This window comes from Plecotus auritus, assembly GCF_963455305.1.
Source record: "Plecotus auritus genome assembly, chromosome: 9".
Classification (NCBI taxonomy): domain Eukaryota; kingdom Metazoa; phylum Chordata; class Mammalia; order Chiroptera; family Vespertilionidae; genus Plecotus; species Plecotus auritus.
The window spans coordinates 68,796,347-68,819,261 of NC_137783.1; the positions used below are offsets into that span (position 1 = coordinate 68,796,347).

General features: G+C 60.9%; 2 protein-coding genes across 7 annotated transcripts in view; one reads left to right on the forward strand and one right to left on the reverse strand.

Moving 5' to 3' along the window:
* Positions 1-892: 892 nt before the first annotated feature.
* MCAM (melanoma cell adhesion molecule) lies at positions 893-9,590 on the forward strand. Of its 6 annotated transcripts, XM_080642164.1 has the most exons (18): positions 893-1,029; positions 1,138-1,319; positions 2,041-2,159; positions 3,706-3,830; positions 3,929-4,136; positions 4,267-4,337; positions 4,433-4,520; positions 5,395-5,574; positions 5,668-5,789; positions 5,872-6,034; positions 6,127-6,245; positions 6,333-6,474; positions 6,611-6,732; positions 6,812-6,953; positions 7,040-7,111; positions 7,260-7,407; positions 7,727-7,844; positions 8,282-9,590. In XM_080642164.1, the coding sequence occupies exons 2-18, from the start codon at positions 1,171-1,173 to the stop codon at positions 8,309-8,311; spliced, it is 2,118 nt and encodes a 705-aa protein (XP_080498290.1). In that variant the 5' UTR covers positions 893-1,029; positions 1,138-1,170; the 3' UTR covers positions 8,312-9,590. The 6 variants fall into 6 exon arrangements, with proteins under 6 accessions (XP_080498290.1, XP_080498288.1, XP_080498286.1 ...); XM_080642162.1 differs by lacking the exon at positions 7,727-7,844 and having other exon boundaries at positions 906-1,029; XM_080642165.1 differs by lacking the exons at positions 893-1,029; positions 1,138-1,319 and adding an exon at positions 1,493-1,581.
* A 5,170-nt stretch (positions 9,591-14,760) lies between these two features.
* The window catches only part of CBL (Cbl proto-oncogene), a 122,837-nt gene continuing 114,682 nt past the window's right edge, over positions 14,761-22,915 (reverse strand). The window contains exons 13-16 of the mRNA XM_080642159.1: positions 22,390-22,530; positions 17,946-18,046; positions 16,908-17,087; positions 14,761-15,985 (exon numbers count right to left, since the gene is read on the reverse strand). Of these exons, the coding sequence (XP_080498285.1) occupies positions 15,714-15,985; positions 16,908-17,087; positions 17,946-18,046; positions 22,390-22,530 (694 nt within the window). The 3' untranslated portion in view covers positions 14,761-15,713. The remainder of the gene's footprint in view (positions 15,986-16,907; positions 17,088-17,945; positions 18,047-22,389; positions 22,531-22,915) is intronic.

Below are 22,915 nucleotides of genomic sequence, written 5' to 3' on the forward strand. Positions count from 1 at the left end.
TTCTACCTAGGCCCCTCTCTCTGTCCTGCAGCTGCTGAACCCCATCTCCTGGCAGCTGGGAGGGCCCAGGGAGCAGACCCCCAACACCTTCCGCTCCATCTGTCCTGCTCTGTCTTCACTCCCTTTTCTTCTGTTCCCAGTCCCCTTGGAGTCCCTGCCAAGGTCTTGCCTCTTCAGTCTGGAATCCTGAAATGCCCCTAGTAAAGCCACCCAAAGCTGTCTGCCCCTGGCCACTCAGACCACCTCGGCTGCTACTGGCGCTGGTGAAGGACAGCCTGTGGGATGGGGCTGCAGGGAGGGGCTCTGCCTGCATTCCCCTCACTGCAGAGGCAGCGCCTCTCACCCCACTGGCTTCGTCCTCCTCCAGGCGGAAGGACTCCCGCACTGACTGTCCTTGGTGGTTGGCGGGCATTGCTTTCAGGCCCGAGAGAGCAGGAGGAGGAGTTAATTGTGTTAAGTGAGGGGAAGGGGGTGGGGCAGGGGAGCAGAGCTGTCAGCATCCTCCAGCCATTCCCACTCCTGACCCTGCAGACCAGGAAGCTCATCCGCTCCCCTCCAGGGCCTGGGCCCGACCCTATACTCGCCTGGGGGATGGGGAGACAGGGACCTCCTCCTCTATCCCCCCTGGCTCCAGGTCTGGGCCTGGCCACGCTGCATGGCCCCCGCTGGAGACTGATGGGAGCTGATGTGGTTTGTTAGTCATCCCTGCGTCATCAAAGCACCACCCCAGGGCTTGCTCTCCAGTCACCTGCCCATCGCCCTGCTCCTCCCCCAAAGGGTGCAGGCTGCCCGGCCAGGCCCTATCTGACCCCCCCCCCCCCCCCCCGCGCTGAAGAAGCCCCGGAGGCCAGGGGGAGGGATCTCTCTGAGGCAGGAGGCCGTCCCACTCCCCAGAGCCTCAGTTTCAGAGGCCATGAGAGCAGGGTTTGGGAAGAGGGGGCTGCGCTGCATGGCGGATCTGATGCCTCCTCCACATCCACCCCGGCTGCTAAGCCACGCTCCTGAGTGTCGGGGAGCCTGCGGTGATGGGTAGAGAGGGGTGGCGCCCTTTCAACTGTCAGGAATCACAACAGGTTTTCTGGGGTCAAACTGGAGACCTGGCACCCATTACCCCTTTCTTCCCCTCTTTTCATTCAGGCGAAGGGAAGCTGAGTCCCGGCTAGGCCCTGCATGAGCAAAGGGGCAGAAACAGATTCTCCAGGCCGTGAACTGCCTCGGCCTGTGAACCCAGCTACTCCCTCCTTCGTCCAGTCCAGCACGGACTTGCGAGCCTGGGTTCAAAGGGACAGCCCGAGGCACCGTCTCCACTCCCCACACAGGTACCTCTGGGTCTGCGGGGTCCGCTCGGCGTTCTTCCCTCAAAGATGCCAGGACCAGGGCGTGGGGGCAGTCCGGGCAGGGGCAGCCTCACCAGTGCGGTGGCTCTGGGACGCGCCCGTGGCCGGCTGGTCTCTCGTAGCCGTGGCCGAGATCTGGTGGGGGGAGGCGGGGGCAGAGGGAGCCTGAAGGGGAGGCCCCGTCAGCGGCTCCTCCGCCAGGAGGCCCCCAGGGCTGCACCGGCTGGTCGAGGCTGAGCGGAGGGTGAGGGCTGTGGGATCTGACCGCGGGACTCTGGCCTTTCGGCAGCTTCTCCAGGCCGCCCGAGACACCTGTCCCTCCCGCTCACCCTCCAGGGCGGGCGGCCTACTCCCCTAGCCCCGCGGGAGCTGTGGGGTGCGCGTCCCGTCCCCTCCCCCCCGCCCAGGGTGCCAGGGAGGGACAGGGGCGGGGGGCTTCGGGGCGGGGCCGCGGGGAGCTCAGGCCCCACCCCTCCCTGACCACCCCTTCTCCTCCCCTACCCCCACCCCCCCTCTCCTCCCCCACCTCCCCTGCTCTCTCCTGCGCTCCCCTCCCCTTCCCTGCCCCCTTTCATCCCCTCCCCTCCCTACTTCTCCCCTCCCTTGCCCTCCTCTTCCCTCCCCTGTCCCCCCCCCCGTCCCCTCCCCTGCCTCTCTCCCCTCCGCTCGCCTCCCCCCCTCCCCACTTCTCCCCTGACGTCAGCGCCGGCGGGCGGGCGCGGACCTCTGCACTCTGCGTCGGCGCTCCGCGGGGAAGCATGCGGCTGCCCCGGCTCCTCTGCGCCTTCCTGCTGGCCGCCTGCTGCTGCCGCCGCGCCCGCGGTGAGTAGGGGCGCTTGGGGCCCGCAGCCCAATGGCCGGAGCTCCGCCCGGCGTGCGCCCTCTTTCTCGGGTTCCCGCGCCGCTCTCAGCCCGTTCGCAGCCGCGATCGGAGTCCGGGAGCGAGTGGGGGGCGGGGAAGGGGGAGCCGAGCCACTGGGGGCGCGGTGGCGGGGACTCTGGGGGCGCAGGAGGACTTCCCTCTGCTCCGGGTGCTCTGCTCGGGGCCGCGGTCGGAGCGATGGCAGGCGCGCAGCCAGAGCGCCCTCGGGGCACCGAGGGTCCCGCCGCTCAGCCGCCACAGGAAAAGGCAGTTTCTCAGCTGGGGTGCGCGGCCCCTCCCTCTCCACGTGGGCAGGGGCTGGGTGAGGAGGTGGGGGGGGTCCCTGCACCTCCACCGGGGAACGGAAAACAGGTGGCAGAGATGAGGGCTGAGGGTTCCCAGAGTGGAAGCGCCCGAACTTGTTCCACCTCCGGGACTGGGGCCGCCCTCGGTGGGGAGAGCGCCGGGACAGCCTCGCTCGGCTCCCGGTCCGCGCAGCGCTGGGGCACAGTCTCCCTGGGCTCCCTCTCCTTGTCGCAGCCGCCGTCCGGCTGGGGAGGGGCGGGCCGGGCAGTGCCAGCTCGCTGGCCGTGTGCCCGGTGCCGGCAGCCTCCCGGGGCAGCGGGCTGCCGCCTCCCGAGCGGACTGCATTTCTGGGGGAAAGGGCCCATCAGGCTCCGCAGCCTCCGCAGATCCAGCCGCCCTGTCCTGCCCTCCTAGACCTTCTCCCGGGTGTGGGCCAGGGTTAGGGTGCAGGCGTCTGCTGCGGGCTGAGGACCACTCCGTCTGTCCTTGTCTGGGAGCCAGGCCAGGGCCACAACCCGGAGTCCAGCAGGTGGGGTCCCCGAGTCCAAGGACGGGATCCCCGAGTCCAGGCGGATGGGGTCCAGTGACATCACCTCCAAATGGAGCAGGGCAGCAGGCTGGCAGCACTGACGTCACCCCTGCCCACTGCCTGGCCTTGTCTTGACCCCTGGGAAAGACTGTGACCCCTCAATACTTAAAGATTCCCAGAATGGGGTCCCCTGAGTGTGTGGGATGTTCCTGGAGGTGCTGCTTTGGACCAGTGGGTCTTGTGGGGACGTGGGAGGGGCTTGGGGGCAAAGGGGAGAGGAGTGGTCTTCTCCTGGGTGTGGGGCACAAAGGGGCCTGTGTGCCCCGCCTGGCACATGCCCTGCATTCCCACCCTCTGAGCTCACTTGGGGGCGGGCCCGGAAGGAAAGGGGCTTTCCTCTTGGCCTGGAGCCCGGGGCCCCTCTGCCAGCCTCGTCTGGGAGGTGCGTGGCACTCTGGGTCTCTGCTCCCATGACCAGAGGTGACCATCCAACTCCCTTGAACTGGGAGAGGGCTTGCCCAAGGCGAGGGGAGAGAGTGGTGAGGGCAGGAGAGGACTGTGCCCTCTTCAGACCCGCGACGCGGTGGGAAGAGCAGTTGCAGGGAGCAGGGTGGGAGGAGGGATGGGGAGCAGCTGGAGCTGAAGCAGCTGCTGGGTGTCCTCTGCCCCAGGTGTGCTTGGAGAGGCCGAGCCGCCTGAGCCTGAGCTGGTGGAGGTGGAAGTGGGCAGCACAGCCCTCCTCCAGTGCGGCCCCTCCCATTCCCAGGGCAACTTCAGCCACGTGGACTGGTTTTCTGTGAGTGCCAAGGCTCCAGAGCGGGCGGCAGCAGGGGGGGCGGGGGGGCTGTCCCCTTCCTGTGGCCCAGGACCCACCTCCCCTACGCCACCCCTTAGGTCCACAAGGAGAAGCCCACACTCATCTTCCGCGTGCGCCAGGGCCATGGTCAGAGTGAGCCCGGGGAGTACCAGCACCGGCTCAGCCTCCAGGAGACAGGATCTACGCTGGCCCTGACCCACGTAACCCCTCACGATGAGCGTGTCTTCCTGTGCCAGTGCAAGCGCCCTCGGCCCCAGGAGCACCGCCTCCAGCTCCGCGTCTACAGTGAGTGTCTGGTGGGCAGTGCGGTCAGATGGAGTGTGCGCAGTGTGGGTTGGGTGGAGGGGGCGGGTGGAGTGGGCATGCGGGTGGGGGAGCGCTGCTCCAGGCCTCTCCTTGTCTCTCTCCTGTGCAGAAGCTCCAGAGGAGCCGAGCATCCAGGCCAATGCCTTGGGCATTTCCGTGAACAGCAGGGAGCCTGAGGAGGTGAGGTGGGAAGAGGTGGCCAGGTGGGAAGAGGAGCTGAGGTGGGGCTTGGCTAAGCTAGGTCTGGGCAGGGAGACTCACCCTGCCCTTCTTAGGTTGCTACCTGTGTGGGGAGGAATGGGTACCCCGTCCCTCAAGTCATCTGGTACAAGAATGGACGGCCTCTAAAGGAGCAGAAGAACCGTAAGCAGCCCTCAGCCTTTGAAAACCACCTTATGTTTTACTTTTATTTTTTAAAAAGTGCACAGTGATACTTGAAGATATTTTCATAAGGTTGTAAACTTTTTTGTTGTTGTTAATCCTCACATGAGGATTTTTTTTATTGGTTTTTAGAGTGGAGGTAGGGTGAGAGAGATCATCGATGTAAGAGAGACACATCAATTGGTTGTCTCTCGCACCCCCCCCCCCCCCCCCCCCCCCCCCCGCGCGCCAAACCCGGCTGGGGATCAAAGCCTGCAACTGAGGTACGAGGCATGTGCCTTTGACAGAGAATCTGACTGATTTCAGTCTGTGGGCCAGGGCTATTTTCATACCCTGCCCAGACTCACCTGCCCTGGAATTAATCTCTGCTCTGAGTGTGTGTACTTCCCTACATATGTATACAAACCTAGCAATATAGAGGCTTTTGTTTTTTATTACCTAAATCAGTGGCTCTCAGCCAGGGGCCATCTGTTCCCCTCCGGGGTATTTCACAGTGTCTGGAGGTATTTGTGGTTGTCACGAATGGAGGGGTGCCCTTGGCATCTAGTGGGTAGAGGTCGGGGTGCTGCTAACATCCCACCAGCACGGGACAGCCCCAGCGAGGGTTGCCAGGTCCTGAGCGTGGGGTGCCGAGTGGAGGGGGGGAGGGTGCCGAGGGGAGGCCGGTCCCGATGGCACTGTGTCGCACACTGTGCACAGCTTCGCTCTCCTTTGGACGGTGAGGCTTGGAAGCCCTTGTGGTTCAGTCTGCAGCGCTCCCTGGTCCTCTGCGGGTACAGAGAGGGCCTCAGATCTCCCGGGAGTCAGCCATGGGGTGGAGGCGGAGCCGAGGCGAGCCCCCCTCCCGCCCGCCCAGGGGTGCACATCCAGACGTCCCAGACCGCGGAGTCCAGCGGCCTGTACACCCTGCGGAGCGTCCTAAAGGCCCAGCTGCGCAAGGAGGACCGGGACGCGCGCTTCTACTGCGAGCTCAGCTACCGGCTGCCCAGCGGGAGCCACATGAAGGAGTCGCGGGAGGTCACGGTCCCCGTCTTCTGTGAGTGCCGCCAGGACGGTACTCTCCCCACCGGCGGGGCGGGGGCGGGGGCGGGGGCGGGGGCGGCGGCTGAGGGCGTCCCTTGCTGCGCAGACCCAGCGGAGAGGGTGTGGCTAGAGGTGAAGCCCGCGGGGCCGCTGACGGAAGGGGACCGCGTGGAGATCCGGTGTCTGGCGGATGGCAACCCTCCGCCGCACTTCAGCCTCAGCAAGCAGGTGCGGGCCGGGGCAGAGGCTCGGGCGCGGGCGGGGCCGGGGCGGAGGCCGGTGCCCTCTACTCACCCCGCCTGCGCCCCAGGACCCCAGCACCAGGGAGACGGTGGAGGAGACGACCAACGACGACGGGGTGCTGGTCCTGGCTCCGGCACGGAGAGAGCACAGCGGGCGCTACCAGTGCCAGGGCCTCGACCTGGAGAGCACGGCCTCGCTGCTGAGCGCCCCGCAGGAGCTGCGGGTGGACTGTGAGCGCGGGGCGGGGCGGGGGGCGGGCCGGGGTCGGGGCCGGGCGACCCCCCTGCCCCGCGCTGAGCCGACGCGACTGCTGTGTCCCCAGATGTGTCTGATGTCTGGGTGCGCCCCGCGGCCCCTGAAGCCCACGAAGGCAGCAACCTCACTCTGACCTGCGGGGCGGAGAGCAGCCAAGCCCTGGAGTTCCAGTGGCTGAGAGAAAAGGTACAGGCCGGGAGGGGGCGGGGGCGGCCGGGGGGGCCTGGAGGGTGCCGGGCCCGGGAGCGGCCTCTGACCCGCCTCTCTCCCCAGACAGGCCGGGTGCTGGCGCAGGGGCCAGTGCTGGAATTGCACGACCTGAACAGGGAGGCGGGGGGTGGCTACCGTTGCGTGGCCTCCGCACCCCGCGTGCCCGGCCTCAACGCCACGCGGCTGGTCAGCGTGGCCGTTTTCGGTGAGGCCCCCTGAGCGGAGATCGGGCGGGGAGCCGCCGCACGTGGGGTGTTGCAAGCCCTTGGAGGACAGAAAGCCTCCCCGGGCACCCTGGGGGAGGAGGGGCCGGCCGTGTGGCTCAGCCGCCCTGCCCGCAGGCCCCCCGTGGATGGCGCTGAAGGAGAGGAAGGTGTGGGTGCGGGAGAACGCGCTGCTGAACCTGACCTGTGAGGCGTCGGGGCATCCGCGGCCAGCCATCTCCTGGAGCATGGGTGGCAGGGTGAGCAGCGTCTTGCCTTGTGGGCTCCCGACCCTCCCCCCCCCCCCCCCCCCCCCTGAGCCGCTGCTCCTCCTTGTAGGCCAGCGAGCACGACCAGGGCCCACAGAGCGTCCTGAGCCTCCTGAGTGTCCGCGTGACCCCGGAGCTGGTGGAGACGGGCGCTGAGTGTGTGGCCTCCAACGCCCTGGGCAGGAACACCACGCTCATCCTCCTGGAGCTGGGTAAGGCCTGCCCCCCCACCCCGCGTGGGCCTGGGCTCCTGCGTTTCCAAACCTCCACCCCATCCCTCTCGTGGGTCTCCCCCCAGCCTCCAACAGAAGCACTGGGCTCAGTACTGCCACTGTTGGGCCTCACGTCAGAGCCAACGGCACCACCACGGGTGAGCTGGGCCGGCGAGAGCAGAGCCCGACCGGGCACCCCATTCTTCCCCGCTGCCCCCGGAAGCCCCTCTCCCACCAGCCGGTTGGGTGGGCAGTGATGGGAGCGGGGCAGCGGGGCAGGGGTGACCGAGTGTCTCTGTGGGACAGAGAGGAAGCTGCCCGAGCCCCAGAGCAAGGGCGTGGTCATCGCGGCCGTGACCGTGAGCCTGCTGGTCCTGGCGCTGCTGGGCGCTGTCCTCTGCTTCTTCTACAAGAAGGGCAAGCTGCCCTGCGGGCGGTCGGGCAAACAGGAGATGTAAGCCATCCTAGCCCCTGCCTGCATCGCCATCACCCAGCTCACTGCTTCCCGGGTCCCCTGCTGGCCTGACTGCGGCCCCTCACCCCTAGGAGCAGTAGGGGACTCTGGGTCTGCGTGCTCTCTGCTTCACTGCCACGGCCACGCTCCATCACGCTCTCCCTTCCCTTCATGACCTGCCTCTCCCCCCGCTCCCCGCGCCAGCCCCAGAGCACCACGTCCCTTGGGTCCACCCCCCCAAGACAAAGCCCTTCCCCAGAGCCCTGTCCTTCCCTTGCCCCCTCAGTTGCCAACCTCTTGCTTCCCTTCCTCCCCCCAGAACGCTGCCCCCATCTCATAAGAGCACATTTGTAGTTGAAGTTAAGTCAGATAAGCCCCCCGAAGAGATGGGCCTCCTACAGGGCAGCCGCGCTGACCAGAGGGCGCCCGGAGACCAGGTAGGAGCGGCTGCTGCGGCCAGGGCCTGCCCAGCGCCAGGGCTGGCGCATAGGGCTCACGGGCCTCGTCCGCCCGCCCCTGACACTAACTCTGCCCTCCGTCCTTCCGCTGGAGACGGAGCAGGCCGCACCTCCTCTCCTAACACTCACAGGTGGTAGGGCCAGGCCAGTGGCTGAGGGACCTGGACAGGGTGGCTCCCGGCACTGAGAGCAAAGACCACTCCCATCGCCGTCACCGTTTCCAAAAGTGCTTGTGGCTCAGGCCGAGAGGTGTGACCTGTGTGGGGCCCATCTGACCTGGGGGCCAAGACCTCCTGTCCGCCCTGCGGCTGCTGCACCGCTGGGCTCATCAGCTGCTGCTCGGGTGCCTCCTCCCTGCTGGTGCTCGCCCCTGCCTCGTCATGTCTCCATGCTCCTCTCCTCCTTCCCCTTCGCAGGGGGAGAAATACGTCGAACTGAGGCACTAGCGTGGAGCTGTACCCCTTCCTGCCCCTTCCTGCCGCCGCCCCTGCTCGCCCAGCTCCAGCACTCAGGATGGTCACCAAAGCCTCTACCACGGACAACAGAGGGCACCCCTTCCCTCCCCCCTCTCCCCCCCCCCGCCCCCATTTTGCAGGGCCAGTGGACTGGCTGGGACCAGGGCGCAGGGCCCTGGCGGCCCCTCCTCGGGGACCACACTCCATGTGTGGAGTGGCACTCACTCCAAGCGGCCTCTGTCCGGGAGGGGGGGCGAGTTCCGTCAGAACATCTCTGCTCAGTGATGGACTAAGGCCCCCGCCTTCTGCCCACAGCCAGGGAGTCAAGGGCCTGTTGTCTCAGGGGACTTCCTGCCCCAGTTGCCTTCCCAGTTCCGCTGTGTGGCTGCAGGAGGGGCTGAGCCAGGCGCTCTACTGGGGCCGGAGGCATGCAGGCTCCACCGTGGACCTGGCAGTGTCTGGAAGCAGTTGCCTGCCTGCCTGCTAGGGCCCCGTTTGTGACCCCCTTCCCTGGGTGGATCCAGGAACTGGTGTCATCCCTTCATATTCGCGCTCATTGTCCCAGCAGTGAGGGAGCTGCTGCTTCCTAGTCAGGCCCTGAGCTGTTCACTTGGCTCCCGGATCACGACTGAAGGGTGAGAGTAGGGGACAGAGAGGGGGTCCCTGCGGCCCTTTAAGGGGATTAAGGTTAGAGTTACCCTAGCACCAAACTCCTATGAGCTGAGCTGATGGACCTTGACCCCTTTAGGAAGGGCCCTAGAGGGAGGCTGGGAAATGGGCCAGAACTTGGGGTATAGTATGTATTTGTGTGTGTGTGGTTTTGTTAGGTTGTGTGTAAACTTGCAAATAGTTTCCTTTATACACACACACACACACACAAATAAAGCTTAGTTGTCCGGGAAACCGTACACACGTTTCATTCTCCGCGGGAACCACAGCGCCTTGGCTCCAAATGGACCGGCACCAGGAGGAACCTGCCCCAAGGCCAGCAGCAGGCACAGCTCCAGCCCCCAGGGTGGCCCCTGCTCAGGGGCAGGGCCGAGAGCCTGGGGCCACATAGCCTTGTGGGGAGGGGCGGCACAGACCTGCTGAGGCACAGGGGCTCCACTCCCCCATGTGTCAACCCTCCATCCCCACCAAAGACAAGCGCTCAGATCAACTACAACAAAAAGAAACTTTATTTAAAAATACTTTACAGACGTGGGTGCTTGAAAAAGCTCTTTAGTTAACTATATAAATGAAAACATTAATAAATAACATTAGTATGACAGACCTGAACATGGACACATCTTAAAGCTCTGCTCTTCTCCGTAGGAATATTTACCTTCTGTTTTTCTTATTCTTCCCAAGTGAGAAAGATTAAATACTACTAATATAAAGTTTCTTATATTAATGACACTTTTAAGATCAGTTCTGAGGACAGGCTGTGGTCACAGCTCTGCTGCCTCTCCCAGAGAGGCACTCGCTGCTCACTGCTCTGAGTCTGAAGGCTCCGCCGGGGGCAGGAGGTCGAGGCAGGTCAAGATCCACCAAAGGGAAAGGGAAACCACCCTCCAGGAGAGGCCTGACCCGCTGCCTTGGCCTGGAGGCTGGGACACCTGAATGACCGGCAGGCCTGGGTCAGGGACACTGTGGCCAGAGCACATGCAGGCTGAGAACTGATGGAACCAGTCTCCCACCCATGGCGTGGCGGGAGAGGGCCCAGCACTGGCCCAGCGTTGCAGCCACACCCAGCACTGCCCTCCCAGGACTGTGACACTCAGAACAGAATGGAGACGCTGTTATGTCCATATTAAGCTCTAAAATGCAGCCTGGGGTACAGCTCTGCCTTAGAAAGGCACAAAATGTTTAGCTTTTTTTTTTCTTCTTCAGTGTGCTAAAAATTGCTTTGTTTTAAATAAAGGAAAAGATATATAAGGTTAAAAACCCTAAATCACCCAGCCAGGAAGCAGGCGTAGGAGGTACTTCATAGTTGCCCAGCCACATGCTCAGCAGGTCACGGCCAAGACACTAAATGCTGAGAGCAGGGGCGGGGGGGGGGGGGGGGGGGGTGCCCTCGGGCTTTCTCACCCCAACAGCAAAGGAGCCCCCCCCCCCTGCCCCGTGCCGGCAGAGAGCACGTGGACTGCTGACCCACAAGCAGCTTTGCCTCTTCAGCCTCCAGAGGTGAGGATGGCTCCCTTCTAGTCACCAAGGGTCAGAGGTGAGGAGTGGCCCACAGCAGGTGCTGAGCAGCCTCCGGCCCCCCAGCTGGTTCTGGGCAGGAGGGCCTGGGAGAGGCGGCATGGAGGCGCCTCTCACGGTGATTGTTGGTTCTAATCAAGAATCAGGCTGGGCAATCAGAACTCTGCCGATCTGTTCAGCTGCTGAGCCAGCAGACGTGAGGCTGGCTTTCGGCCTTTGCTCCGATGGACGGGTGGACAGACGGATAGGCAGAGAGGGAACATCTGTCTCAAGCACTGGACAAGGGCAGCCCTTCCACCTGACTGAGCCCCATGCAGCGCCACTCACCCCTACCCTCTTCCTCCTGTGCTGTCACCCAGAGCCAGGACACAAGGAGCGCCCTGTGAAACCGTCTTCCTGGGCTGGCGAGGGCGCTGCCCCGGTCCTCAGGGCTGGAGCCCAGGCTGAAGCGTCAGGGGAGGCCTGACAGCCCCCCTCCTCGGGCCTCGGAGCTAATCTTGGGCCATTACATTCCTTCTGCAGACACCTAGCGGCTCCAATCGTTTGCAAGGTGTGACTGCGAAAGGCCTAAGACACAGGACAGGCTCTAGGGCGAGAGAAATAAGGTCAAAGGCTCAGGCAAGCGCAAGCAGCTTGTGAAACCGGCCATGGGAGGGCTTCCATCAGCCTCTGCAGCAGCAAGCTGGCGGGAGGCGGGCCCTGTGGAGCTCCAGTGGCCTCTGGACTCCCCGAAGGGACCACAGCGAGCTGTGCCACGCTCTCTAGCGCGAACGGGCGGAACATCCTGAGTGCCCGAGGGCGCAGGAACGCCTGTCTCCCCAGACAGACCAGCTCCGAGACAGGAGGGAGGCAAGAAATCCTGGCACCAAGACCATAAAGGGAAGGAAAACAGAAAATGGTCAGACAGCAACCTGCATCCGTTAACCTAGGAACTTCCTGCCGGCCCAGGCACAGCCCACAGCTGCCTCCTCTCAGTGAAGCAGTGAGAGCAGCTCTCCCCACGGTGTTCTCAGCCACCCGTCCATCTGCACCCCTGCGAGGACGCTCCACCCCAGGGGAGCACTGCTGCCCAGGGGCGAGGCGGGCGGCTGGGGTAGACACCCATCAAGATGCTGGGAGCATTTTCTTTATGGAGACTATGAACCGAGAGTCACTGGGAACCTGTCCACGAGGATCTCGGGCTGGGAGGCCACGTGAAGGGAGCACGGAGCGTCAGTGGGGCCCATCACCCAATAAGCAGACTGCCAGGCGGGACAAAGGCCGAGGTGCACACCGCCCAGCTCCAGCTCCAGGCAGGGGTCAGCTGGGCTCTGAGAAACAGCCTGCATCCTTGAACTCCCTCCTGCCTTCACCCTGACCACTCCTGTGATTCCCAAGCAGGATCGTCCGAGATGCACCCTGGACCTTCCTCCACGGCGCACCCCCTCCGCCCGCCGTGTGCGGTTCTAAAGAGCCCATCTTGTAGGTGCGACCCAGAGCCCCCGAGGGAAGGCCAGGAGGAGGAAGCCCGATTGTGGTGCTAAGTTCTAGGACCCTGAGCGCTCGAGACACAGGCTAACACCTTGGAGAACTGAGTTCAGTCTATTCTCCTGCGACTCCAGGGAGACCACACACCTGGTGGCAGGTCAGGACCCAGAGACACACCCTTCCCTCCCACACCTCGGTCATGCTAAGACACGGGGTTGGTTAGCTGCAAAGCTTGTGAAGGATAAAAACAAGTTCCAAATAGAATGGGAGACGGTGAGAGGGCCCAGAGGCTGACAGGGAGACATCCCAACGAGAAGGCTGGGCCCGGCGGGAAGATGAGGCAGGCACAAGGCTGGAGAGGGAAGCGGCAGGCGCGCTGCTCTCCGCCTAGCGTGCTCTCCGCCTAGCGTGCTCTCCGCCTAGCGTGCTCTCCGCCTAGCGTGCTCTCCGCCTAGCGTGCTCTCCGCCTAGCGTGCTCTCCGCCTAGCGTGCTCTCCGCCTAGCGTGCTCTCCGCCTAGCGTGCTCTCCGCCTAGCGTGCTCTCCGCCTAGCGTGCTCTCCGCCTAGCGTGCTCTCCGCCTAGCGTGCTCTCCGCCTAGCGTGCTCTCCGCCTAGCGTGCTCTCCGCCTAGCGTGCTCTCCGCCTAGCGTGCTCTCCGCCTAGCGTGCTCTCCGCCTAGCGTGCTCTCCGCCTAGCGTGCTCTCCGCCTAGCGTGCTCTCCGCCTAGCGTGCTCTCCGCCTAGCGTGCTCTCCGCCTAGCGTGCTCTCCGCCTAGCGTGCTCTCCGCCTAGCGTGCTCTCCGCCTAGCGTGCTCTCCGAGCCAACACCCCTCAACCCACCAGGCTCCACCTCCACGACACTCAGGGGATCCATGTCTTCCACTGGGGACCCTCCCAGTCAGGACCACGGCTCAGAAGACAGTGGGGAGCAACGGAGAGCCCTGACCTGGTCTGAGCCAGGGCAGCTCTGCGGGGTACACCCAGGGCTGGGAGTGAAGGCCGCACCCGCACTGGGAAGGGCTATTTCAGGGCCAAGTGCAAGTGGCAAGGAGCCCAAGGACCATCCCCATCAGTGCCTCACCACACGGTGACCAGAGAATAGGCTGACACCCGGCATGGCGGTCACCCATCTGCTGGGTGAGAAGGGGAAGGCCTGGGCCATGCCGCCCATGTGTGAGGTAGGAGGCTGCACGCACCCAACGCTCTCCCCACAGGGAGGGGGACACCCGAGTGGCTATGTGAGCGCTGTCTAGAGAGGACATTTAAGAATTCTCGTCACAGGGAAAGTAAGATCTTGGTGATCGTATAAATAGGATGTTATGTCAATTACACCTCAGTAAAAAGGTGGGGGGGAGGCCTAGATCTTGTTAACAGTGCCGTGAAGGGAACATACAGCTGGGTCCCTACTTTGCAAGCAAATTTACAAAAATTCATTTGTAAATTTGCTGTTAAAAATTCATTTGTAAATTTGCTGTTTGGACCATAAAATATCTCACTTTTCTATAGAAGAAATAAATACTTCAAGTATGAAGAATAGTACCACCACCCCCCCCCCCCCAAATGTTTTTATCCACAAAACAGCCAGATGACGCACCTGGGCCCTGTGCTGAAAGTGTACAAGGAGAGACAGGGAAGCAGGGCCAGGGGAGAGGACAGGAGGAGAGGGCAGGGGGAGGGGGGGAAGAGAGGGCAGAGGGAGAGGGCGGGGAGGGAGAGGGCAGGGCGAGGGAGGAGAAGAGAGGACAGAGGGAGAGGGTGGTGGGGGGAGAGGGTGGGGGGAGGGGGAGAGAGGTCTGAGAAAGAGGGCAGGGAGAGGGGGGAAGAGAGGGATGAGGGAGAGGGTGGGGGGGAAAGGGCTGAGGGAGAGGGCGGGGGGGGGGGAGGGCAGGGGGAGGGGGGAGAGAGGGCTGAGGGAGAGGGCAGGGGGAGAGAGGCTGGGAGAGAGGCCCTCTGCTATTACAGAGAGAACACAGATACATGCCCAGCCCACAGTTTAGCGAGAGATGACAAGATGGCAAAAGACAGAAAAACATCAATCAGTACGTCAAACCTCAGGGAAGGTAGGGGGCAGTGCGGGTAAGGGGGAGAGATCAACCAAAGGACTTATATGCATGCAGATAAGCCTAACCAATGGATACAGGCAACAGAGGGGTGGGGGCATGAATGGGAGGTGGGGGGGGTAATGGGGGAATAAGGACACATATGTAATTCCTTAATCAATAAAGAAATTTAAAAAAAACAAACTAAAAAAAAACAAGATGGCAAAGGCTCTAAGGAGAGTCGTTTCTGCCCGGATCCAAAGACAGGAGCTCGCGGAGCCCAGGGGGTGGGCGCTGCAGGGGAGAGGAGGTGCAGGGGGAGGGGGCTGGACCTGAGGGCTCTGGGTGGCACCCAGCAGCTCGGGCTCCACCTGGGCCGGATCTGTGTAGGAACCTGCAGTCACACGCTGGGCTGCTCAGACTGTCTGATGGCAGTCATGAACACAGTGAGTGCCGTCTAGCCAATGGGCACAGGCGTCCGAGTGTGCAAGGCCCTGGGGGATGAGGAGGCAAAGGAGACCCTACCTTCCCCAAATCACAGGCACCAGAGAAAACCGAGCTGCGGGGCATAGGACGGGCACTCACACCAGCAAACGCTGTGCCACCACCGGGCTGGCACCCACACCCAAAGGGCAAAGACAACCATCACTTGGGGACACAGCCAGGCTGCCGGTCCAGGGAGGTGCCCCTATAAGCGGAATCAATTCACTGGGAAGAAACACTGAACAAACAGATCCCAATTGTCTGTTTTGTGCATTTTATGGACAACAAGGTCAAGAGCATGTGAGGAGGCTTCCGGAAGCTTCAGGGCGTCGGCCAGAAGCCACACTGAGGATAAATGCTCCTCCCGCCCATGCGGCAGAAACACGCGTGCCCACAGCAGACGCACACCGCCCCTCCCCGCCCCCACCTCCCCGCATCAGGGCAGCGATCCCGACTCATTCTGGGGAGGCCTGGGGTGTCGAGGCCTCTGCCACAGGCAGGCGTTCTGTAGTTAGGTCACTGAGACGCCTTTTAACAGAGCCCCTCCATGTTCCCATAGAAAGGACGCTTGGAGTGACACGTGCGCTGCTCGGATCAACCGTCCTTCCCGCGTCTCCACACCCACCAACACCCACGCGAGGGAGAGGAGCGGGGGGAGGAGGAGCCTAACACAGGGGAGCTATGCGTGCAGCTGGCCTGGGAGTGCTGCGGCTGCACACAAGCTGGGGTGGGGGATACCACATCATAGGGAAGTTTTAACACTGTTCCTTCCGAAACCTCTTGTGCTGATTTCCCCTACCTGGAATTAACGGAGACAGCAGGTTCGTCTTAAAATCACACGACACACAGCCACAGACAGAGACTGACACAGCCACAGTCTTAGCCCAGGAAAGCCCTAGGTCTCCCATCAGATGAGAGCGCAGCGCTCCTTCTTCTCGCTGCTCTCCGGCCGGCGGGCGGGCGGGCTACATTTTTATAAAAACCCCACTCGCTCTGGGTGGGGCCTGAGAGCCTTCAAACGCACTCCCCCAACAAATACAACAAGCACCAGCCGCTCCATGTTCATCCACCGCTTTGAAACCCTAGCCACAGGGATGCCCACAGCAGGGATGACCTCACTGCCAAGTCTCCGGGAGCCCCTGCCTGGTGTCCCGGGAGAGCCCCTGCCCGGTACCCCGGGAGGAGCCCAGACACTTCCTCGCCAGCGCAGGCGGAGGGGTGCTAGGTGGCCACGTGGGCGGGAGAAGAGATGGACACAAACTCGCGGAGGATGTTCTTGGCCATGTCGATGTTGTTGTGAGCGATGAGCAGGGCTTTCTGGATGTCCTGGTGGGAGTAGCCCTGGCTCAGGAGGCTCTCGATCTCGCTGGAGAGCTGCGGCGAGGTGGCCGCAGTGGCACCGGGCTGGCCCGGCCCCGCCTTCCGCTCAGAGTTGATTCTCCGAGGGAACGGCTTGGGGGGTCTCTCGGGAACTGGGGAACCCTCTGTGAAGTCTAGAAGAAATAAGAAAGAAAATTGTCTGCAAACCTGGGGGACCTCAGCTACTGCAGGAGTAACACCAACGTGCTGCCATTGGATGTGGCTAGCCGCCCTCGGGGACACAGGCTCTTCAGTCCAAGGCTGGTCTATAGGCCCAGCGCCTCCTCCCAGTGGGAGCCCTCAACACCCCACACCTGCCCTCCTGGCTCTCCCCACTGCTGCCACAGCACCTCACCCACATGGCAACACGCAGCACACTTGGCAACACACGCATCACGGCCTGGAGTAGTTTTTAAGTGTTTCTGAGAAGACACGACAATTCTCCTTTTGCAAATAACAAAGCAGAAACGAGCACAGTTTGGGTGAAGCATAAACAAGGCGGGCAGGGGTCACCACCTGCTTCGGGCCTGGAGGCTGCACATGGTGACCCCCAACCATGAAATTATTTTCGTTGCTACTTCATAACTGTAATTTTGTTACTGTTATGAATCGTAATGTAAATATCTGTTTTCCGATGGTCTTAGGTGACCCTGCTAGTGGTTCGCAACCCACAGGTTGAGAACCGCTACTGTAGAGCCTAAGACCATCGGAAAACACAGATATTTACATTACGATTCATTAACAGTAGCAAAATTACAGTTATGAAGTAGCAACGAAAATAATTTCATGGTTGGGGGTCACCACAACATGAGGAACTGTATTAAAGGGTCGTGGCATTAGAAAGGTTGAGAACCACTGGTTTAAGGAAACACATCATTTCTGGCCAGATCCCAGGGTCTGACTACAGTTTAACTTCCTAATCCGGAGCCCAGCCCAGCTTCCCTTCCCTCGGATGGACTTCTTAGTCCACTGCTTCCAGCCACGAGCTCCTTGGTCACCAGGTGGGCAGGCATCTTTGCTCAGCACCAAGGAGGAGCCAGGCAGCCCGAGACTCACTTGCGGGGTCGCCTTCTAGAGACAGCCAGCCGAAGGAGGAGCTGGCGTTGGAGATGTCAGAGAGCGTCCGGCGGGCCAGCGCTGCGGGCACGGGCGGCTTAGGGACATCGTAGCCCTCATCTTCGTTTTCCAATTCCTCGGGGCCAACGCCGGCAGGGGCTGCAACCATGTCCCCCTCACCTAGAGCAAAGTGCACGCGTTACCTTTGCCTCCCATACTCCACCTTTAACACACGCAACAGAAGGGCATCCGTCACCCGTGCACGTATGTACAGTCAGCCGTCACTACTTGTTTACTGTGGGCCACACACCATGGAAGGCCTGGGAGTGGAGATAAAAGAGACCGAGGAATAACCCTACACCAGGCCTGCAGATCCCCTCCCTGCAATTCTCCTTTTGCAAATAACAAAGGTGCCCAAGCGACCCTGCCAAGGGCAGTTCACCCAGCACTCTCTCTACATTTCACTCCATGACAGCCAAGGGCCCTGTACGCGGCCCTCTTGAGCTTTCAACTTGGAGTGCTGGTTGGTGTGGGGCCCAGGACTCACCACCCATACAAAAGAAGTTCATCGATGCTAAAAAGCAATGGGAGCGCCCTAGCTGGTGGGGCTCAGTGGGAAGAGCGTCGGCCTGCGGAGGGTCCTGGGTTCGATTCCCGGTCAGGGCACATGCCCAGGTTGCAGGCTCAATCCCAGTGGGGGGCGTACAGGAGGCAGCCAATCCATGATTCTCTCTCAGCATTGATGCTTCCCTCTCCCTTCCTCTCTGAAATCAATGAAATAAATACATAAATAACAAGCAGTGGGGTAAAGGGAGCTGCCACACTGGGTCCCGGCCCTGGAAGGAGGAAAAGCACAAAGACTCTGACTGTGCGAACAGGAAGTAAAAGAGAGGAGGGTTTACTGTCCGTGGGTAAAATATATTTTGCAAATAAAATTATTTACAATTATTTTCCTCTCAGATCAAGCTTTCTCACCAGCCAAATGCCACAGGCTCCTTCTGGGGCCACCATGACCTCAGGGAGCAGAAAGCCACTCACCGACGGAGCTGCCCTCTGCGCCGGCCGGTGCCCCCGGGGGCTGCAGGGTGTACATGGCTTCATAGGTGCTGCCGTCTGCCTGCTGGTCGCCGCCACCCGCTCTGACCCGGAAGAAAACAGCGCAAGGTCTCAGAAACAGACGTCTGTCACCTGCAGACTCACTGAGACTCATCCCCTCACTGCTGCTCTGGAGCCTGACCCCATCCTTTCACCAGTGTCACTAAGAGGCGGGAAAACCCACTACTGTGTGCGTAACAGGGGTGTGCGTGTGCAGGTAACGGGGGTGTGTGTGTGTGAGGGTAACGGGGGTGTGTGTGCGTGTGCGGGTAACGGGTGTGTGCATGTGAGGGTAATGGGTGTGTGTGCGCGTGTAAGGGTAACGGGTGTGCGTGAGGGTAATGGGGGGGGTGTGCGTGTAAGGGTAACGGGGGTGTGCGTGTGAGGGTAACAGGGTGGTGTGCGCGTAAGGGTAATGGGGGTGTGCGTGTGAGGGTAATGGGGGTGTGTGCGCATGTAAGGGTAATGGGGGTGTGCGTGTGAGGGTAACGGGGGTGTGCATGTGAGGGTAATGGGGGGGTGTGCGCATGTAAGGGTAATGGGGGTGTGTGTGTGAGGGTAACGGGGGTGTGTGTGTGAGGGTAACGGGGGTGTGCGTGTGAAGGTAACAGGGTGGTGTGCGCGTGTAAGGGTAACGGGGGTGTGCGTGTGAGGGTAACAGGGTGGTGTGCGTGTGTAAGGGTAACGGGGGTGTGCGTGTAAGGGTAACAGGGTGGTGTGCGTGTGAGGGTAACGGGGGTGTGCGTGTGAGGGTAACGGGGGTGTGCGTGTGAGGGTAACGGGGGTGTGCGTGTAAGGGTAACAGGGTGGTGTGCGTGTGAGGGTAACGGGGGTGTGCGTGTGAGGGTAACGGTGGTGTGCGCGTGTAAGGGTAACGAGGTGTGCGTGTGAGGGTAACGGGGTGGTGTGCGCGTGTGAGGGTAACGGGGGTGTGCGTGTGAGGGTAACAGGGTGGTGTGCGTGTGTAAGGGTAATGGGGGTGTGCGTGTGAGGGTAACGGGGGTGTGCGTGTGAGGGTAACGGGGGTGTGCGTGTGAGGGTAACAGGGTGGTGTGCGTGTGTAAGGGTAACGGGGGTGTGCGTGTGAGGGTAACGGGGGTGTGCGTGTGAGGGTAACGGGGGTGTGCGTGTGAGGGTAACGGGGTGGTGTGCGCGTGTAAGGGTAACGGGAGTGTGCGTGTGAGGGTAACGGGGGTGTGCGTGTAAGGGTAATGGGGGTGTGCATGTGAGGGTAACGGGGGTGTGCGTGTGAGGGTAACAGGATGGTGTGCGCGTGTGAGGGTAACGGGGGTGTGCGTGTGAGGGTAACGGGGTGGTGTGCGCGTGTGAGGATAACGGGGGTGTGCGTGTGAGGGTAATGGGGTGGTGTGCGCGTGTAAGGGTAACGGGGGTGTGCGTGTGAGGGTAACGGGGGTGTGCGTGTGAGGGTAGCAGGGTGGTGTGCGCGTGTAAGGGTAACGGGGATGTGTGTGTGAGGGTAACGGGGTGTGTGTGAGTGTGAGGGTAACAAGGATGTGTGCGTGTGTGTGAGGAAAATGGGCATGTACGTGTGAGAGTAACGGGTGTGTGTGTGTGTGTGTGAGGTTGCTGTGGTGTGTGTGAGTGTGAGATTGCTATGATGTATGTGTGTGAGGTTGCTGTGGTGTGTGTGAGTGAGGTTGCTGTGGTGTGTTTGAGTGTGAGGTTGCTGTGGTGTGTTTGAGTGTGAGGTTGCTGTGGTGTGTGTGCGTGTGAGGTTGCGGTGGTGTGTGTGTGTGAGGTTGCTGTGGTGTGTGCGTGTGAGGTTGCTATGATGTATGTGTGTGAGGTTGCTGTGGTGTATGTGTGTGTGAGGTTGCTGTGGTGTGTGTGTGTGTGAGGTTGCTGTGGTGTGTTTGAGTGTGAGGTTGCTGTGGTGTGTGTGCGTGTGAGGTTGCGGTGGTGTGTGCGTGTGAGGTTGCTGTGGTGTGTGCGTGTGAGGTTGCTATGATGTATGTGTGTGAGGTTGCTGTGGTGTATGTGTGTGCGAGGTTGCTGTGGTGTGTGTGTGTGCGAGGTTGCTGTGGTGTGTTTGAGTGTGAGGTTGCTGTGGTGTGTTTGAGTGTGAGGTTGCTGTGGTGTGTGTGTGTGAGGTTGCGGTGGTGTGTGTGTGTGAGGTTGCTGTGGTGTGTGTGTGTGAGGTTGCGGTGGTGTGTGTGTGTGAGGTTGCGGTGGTGTATGTGTGTGTGAGGTTGCTGTGGTGTGTTTGAGTGTGAGGTTGCTGTGGTGTGTGTGTGTGTGAGGTTGCTGTGGTGTGTGTGTGTGAGGTTGCGGTGGTGTGTGTGTGTGAGGTTGCGGTGGTGTGTGTGTGTGAGGTTGCGGTGGTGTGTGTGTGTGAGGTTGCGGTGGTGTATGTGTGTGAGGTTGCGGTGGTGTGTGTGTGTGAGGTTGCGGTGGTGTGTTTGAGTGTGAGGTTGCGGTGGTGTGCGTGTGTGTGAGGTTGCTGTGGTGTGTGTGTGTGAGGTTGCTGTGGTGTGTGTGTGTGAGGTTGCTGTGGTGTGTGTGTGTGTGAGGTTGCGGTGGTGTGTGTGTGTGTGTGAGGTTGCTGTGGTGTGTTTGAGTGTGAGGTTGCGGTGGTGTGTGTGTGTGTGAGGTTGCTGTGGTGTGTGTGTGTGAGGTTGCTGTGGTGTGTGTGTGTGAGGTTGCTGTGGTGTGTGTGTGTGTGAGGTTGCGGTGGTGTGTGTGTGTGTGAGGTTGCGGTGGTGTGTGTGTGTGAGGTTGCGGTGGTGTGTGTGTGTGTGAGGTTGCGGTGGTGTGTGTGTGTGTGAGGTTGCGGTGGTGTGTTTGTGTGAGGTTGCTGTGGTGTGTGTGTGTGTGTGAGGTTGCTGTGGTGTGTGCGTGTGAGGTTGCTGTGGTGTGTTTGAGTGTGAGGTTGCTGTGGTGTGTGTGTGTGTGAGGTTGCTGTGGTGTGTGTGTGTGTGAGGTTGCTGTGGTGTGTTTGAGTGTGAGGTTGCTGTGGTGTGTGTGTGTGTGAGGTTGCGGTGGTGTGTGTGTGTGAGGTTGCTGTGGTGTGTGTGTGTGTGAGGTTGCGGTGGTGTGTGTGTGTGAGGTTGCGGTGGTGTGTTTGAGTGTGAGGTTGCTGTGGTGTGTGTGTGTGTGAGGTTGCGGTGGTGTGTGTGTGTGAGGTTGCTGTGGTGTGTGTGTGTGAGGTTGCTGTGGTGTATGTGTGTGTGAGGTTGCGGTGGTGTGTGTGTGTGTGAGGTTGCGATGGTGTATGTGTGTGAGGTTGCTGTGATGTGTGTGTGTGTGAGGTTGCGGTGGTGTGTGTGTGTGAGGTTGCGGTGGTGTATGTGTGTGAGGTTGCGGTGGTGTGTGTGTGTGAGGTTGCGGTGGTGTGTTTGAGTGTGAGGTTGCGGTGGTGTGTGTGTGTGTGAGGTTGCTGTGGTGTGTGTGTGTGTGAGGTTGCTGTGGTGTGTGTGTGTGAGGTTGCTGTGGTGTGTGTGTGTGAGGTTGCTGTGGTGTGTGTGTGTGTGAGGTTGCGGTGGTGTGTGTGTGTGTGAGGTTGCTGTGGTGTGTTTGAGTGTGAGGTTGCGGTGGTGTGTGTGTGTGTGAGGTTGCTGTGGTGTGTGTGTGTGAGGTTGCTGTGGTGTGTGTGTGTGAGGTTGCTGTGGTGTGTGTGTGTGTGAGGTTGCGGTGGTGTGTGTGTGTGTGAGGTTGCGGTGGTGTGTGTGTGTGAGGTTGCGGTGGTGTGTGTGTGTGTGAGGTTGCGGTGGTGTGTGTGTGTGTGAGGTTGCGGTGGTGTGTTTGTGTGAGGTTGCTGTGGTGTGTGTGTGTGTGTGAGGTTGCTGTGGTGTGTGCGTGTGAGGTTGCTGTGGTGTGTTTGAGTGTGAGGTTGCTGTGGTGTGTGTGTGTGTGAGGTTGCTGTGGTGTGTGTGTGTGTGAGGTTGCTGTGGTGTGTGTGTGTGTGAGGTTGCGGTGGTGTGTTTGAGTGTGAGGTTGCTGTGGTGTGTGTGTGTGTGAGGTTGCGGTGGTGTGTGTGTGTGAGGTTGCTGTGGTGTGTGTGTGTGAGGTTGCTGTGGTGTGTGTGAGTGAGGTTGCTGTGGTGTATGTGTGTGTGAGGTTGCGGTGGTGTGTGTGTGTGTGAGGTTGCGATGGTGTATGTGTGTGAGGTTGCTGTGATGTGTGTGTGTGTGTGAGGTTGCGGTGGTGTGTGTGTGTGAGGTTGCGGTGGTGTGTGTGTGTGAGGTTGCGGTGGTGTGTGTGTGTGAGGTTGCGGTGGTGTGTGTGTGTGAGGTTGCGGTGGTGTATGTGTGTGAGGTTGCTGTGGTGTTGAGGAAACAGAAGTAGGTTTGCTTACAGCCTGAGCTGTAACTGGGGCTCGATTATGCTGCGTGGCAGCAGCAGGCAAGCGGGGTGGCTGGGAACCCACCGTAGGCTCGGGGCGGTCTCGAAGGGCTGCTTCCCCTCTGGCTTCTGAAGGCCCACAGGCCTCGAGGAGGGAGTCATGTACTCAGCGTCCTCCTCGCTCTCGCGCTGCGCCCCGGGCGGCAGCGTGGGCACAGGAAGAGGTCTGGAAGAGGAATAAAACATAGAAAAGAAAGCGAAGAAGGAAGCTGGAAAACCTTCAGCATGAAACAAGTGTCTTCACAACAACCACCGCTCTGATGTGACGAGCAAGTAGGTGCCAGCCAGGGAACCCCTCTCCATCCTGGCTCAGGGAGGCACCTGCTGAACACTCACTCCTTTAGCAGCGGGTGGGGTGGGGGAGGCACAGGGTAAATGGTGACGGACGGAAACTGACTCGGGGTGGTGAACACAACAGTGTGCAGAGGATCGTTGTAGGCTGAGCACCTGAAACCTGTGTGATTCTGCTAACCAGCATCCCCAATAAACACAACAAAAGGGGAAAAATTTTAATAAAAACACACTAACTTCAATTTTCACTTTTAACTGAC

What these genes read in the sequence shown, in the direction of transcription:
- MCAM (XM_080642160.1), top strand. Translation starts at nt 1,171, where the DNA reads ATGAGCAAAGGGGCAGAAACAGATTCTCCAGGCCGTGAACTGCCTCGG. An exon ending in ACAGCAGGGAGCCTGAGGAG is followed by an intron (nt 4,338 to 4,432) that starts GTGAGGTGGGAA and finishes TGCCCTTCTTAG; the next exon opens with GTTGCTACCTGTGTGGGGAG. An exon ending in GGTCACGGTCCCCGTCTTCT is followed by an intron (nt 5,575 to 5,667) that starts GTGAGTGCCGCC and finishes CTTGCTGCGCAG; the next exon opens with ACCCAGCGGAGAGGGTGTGG.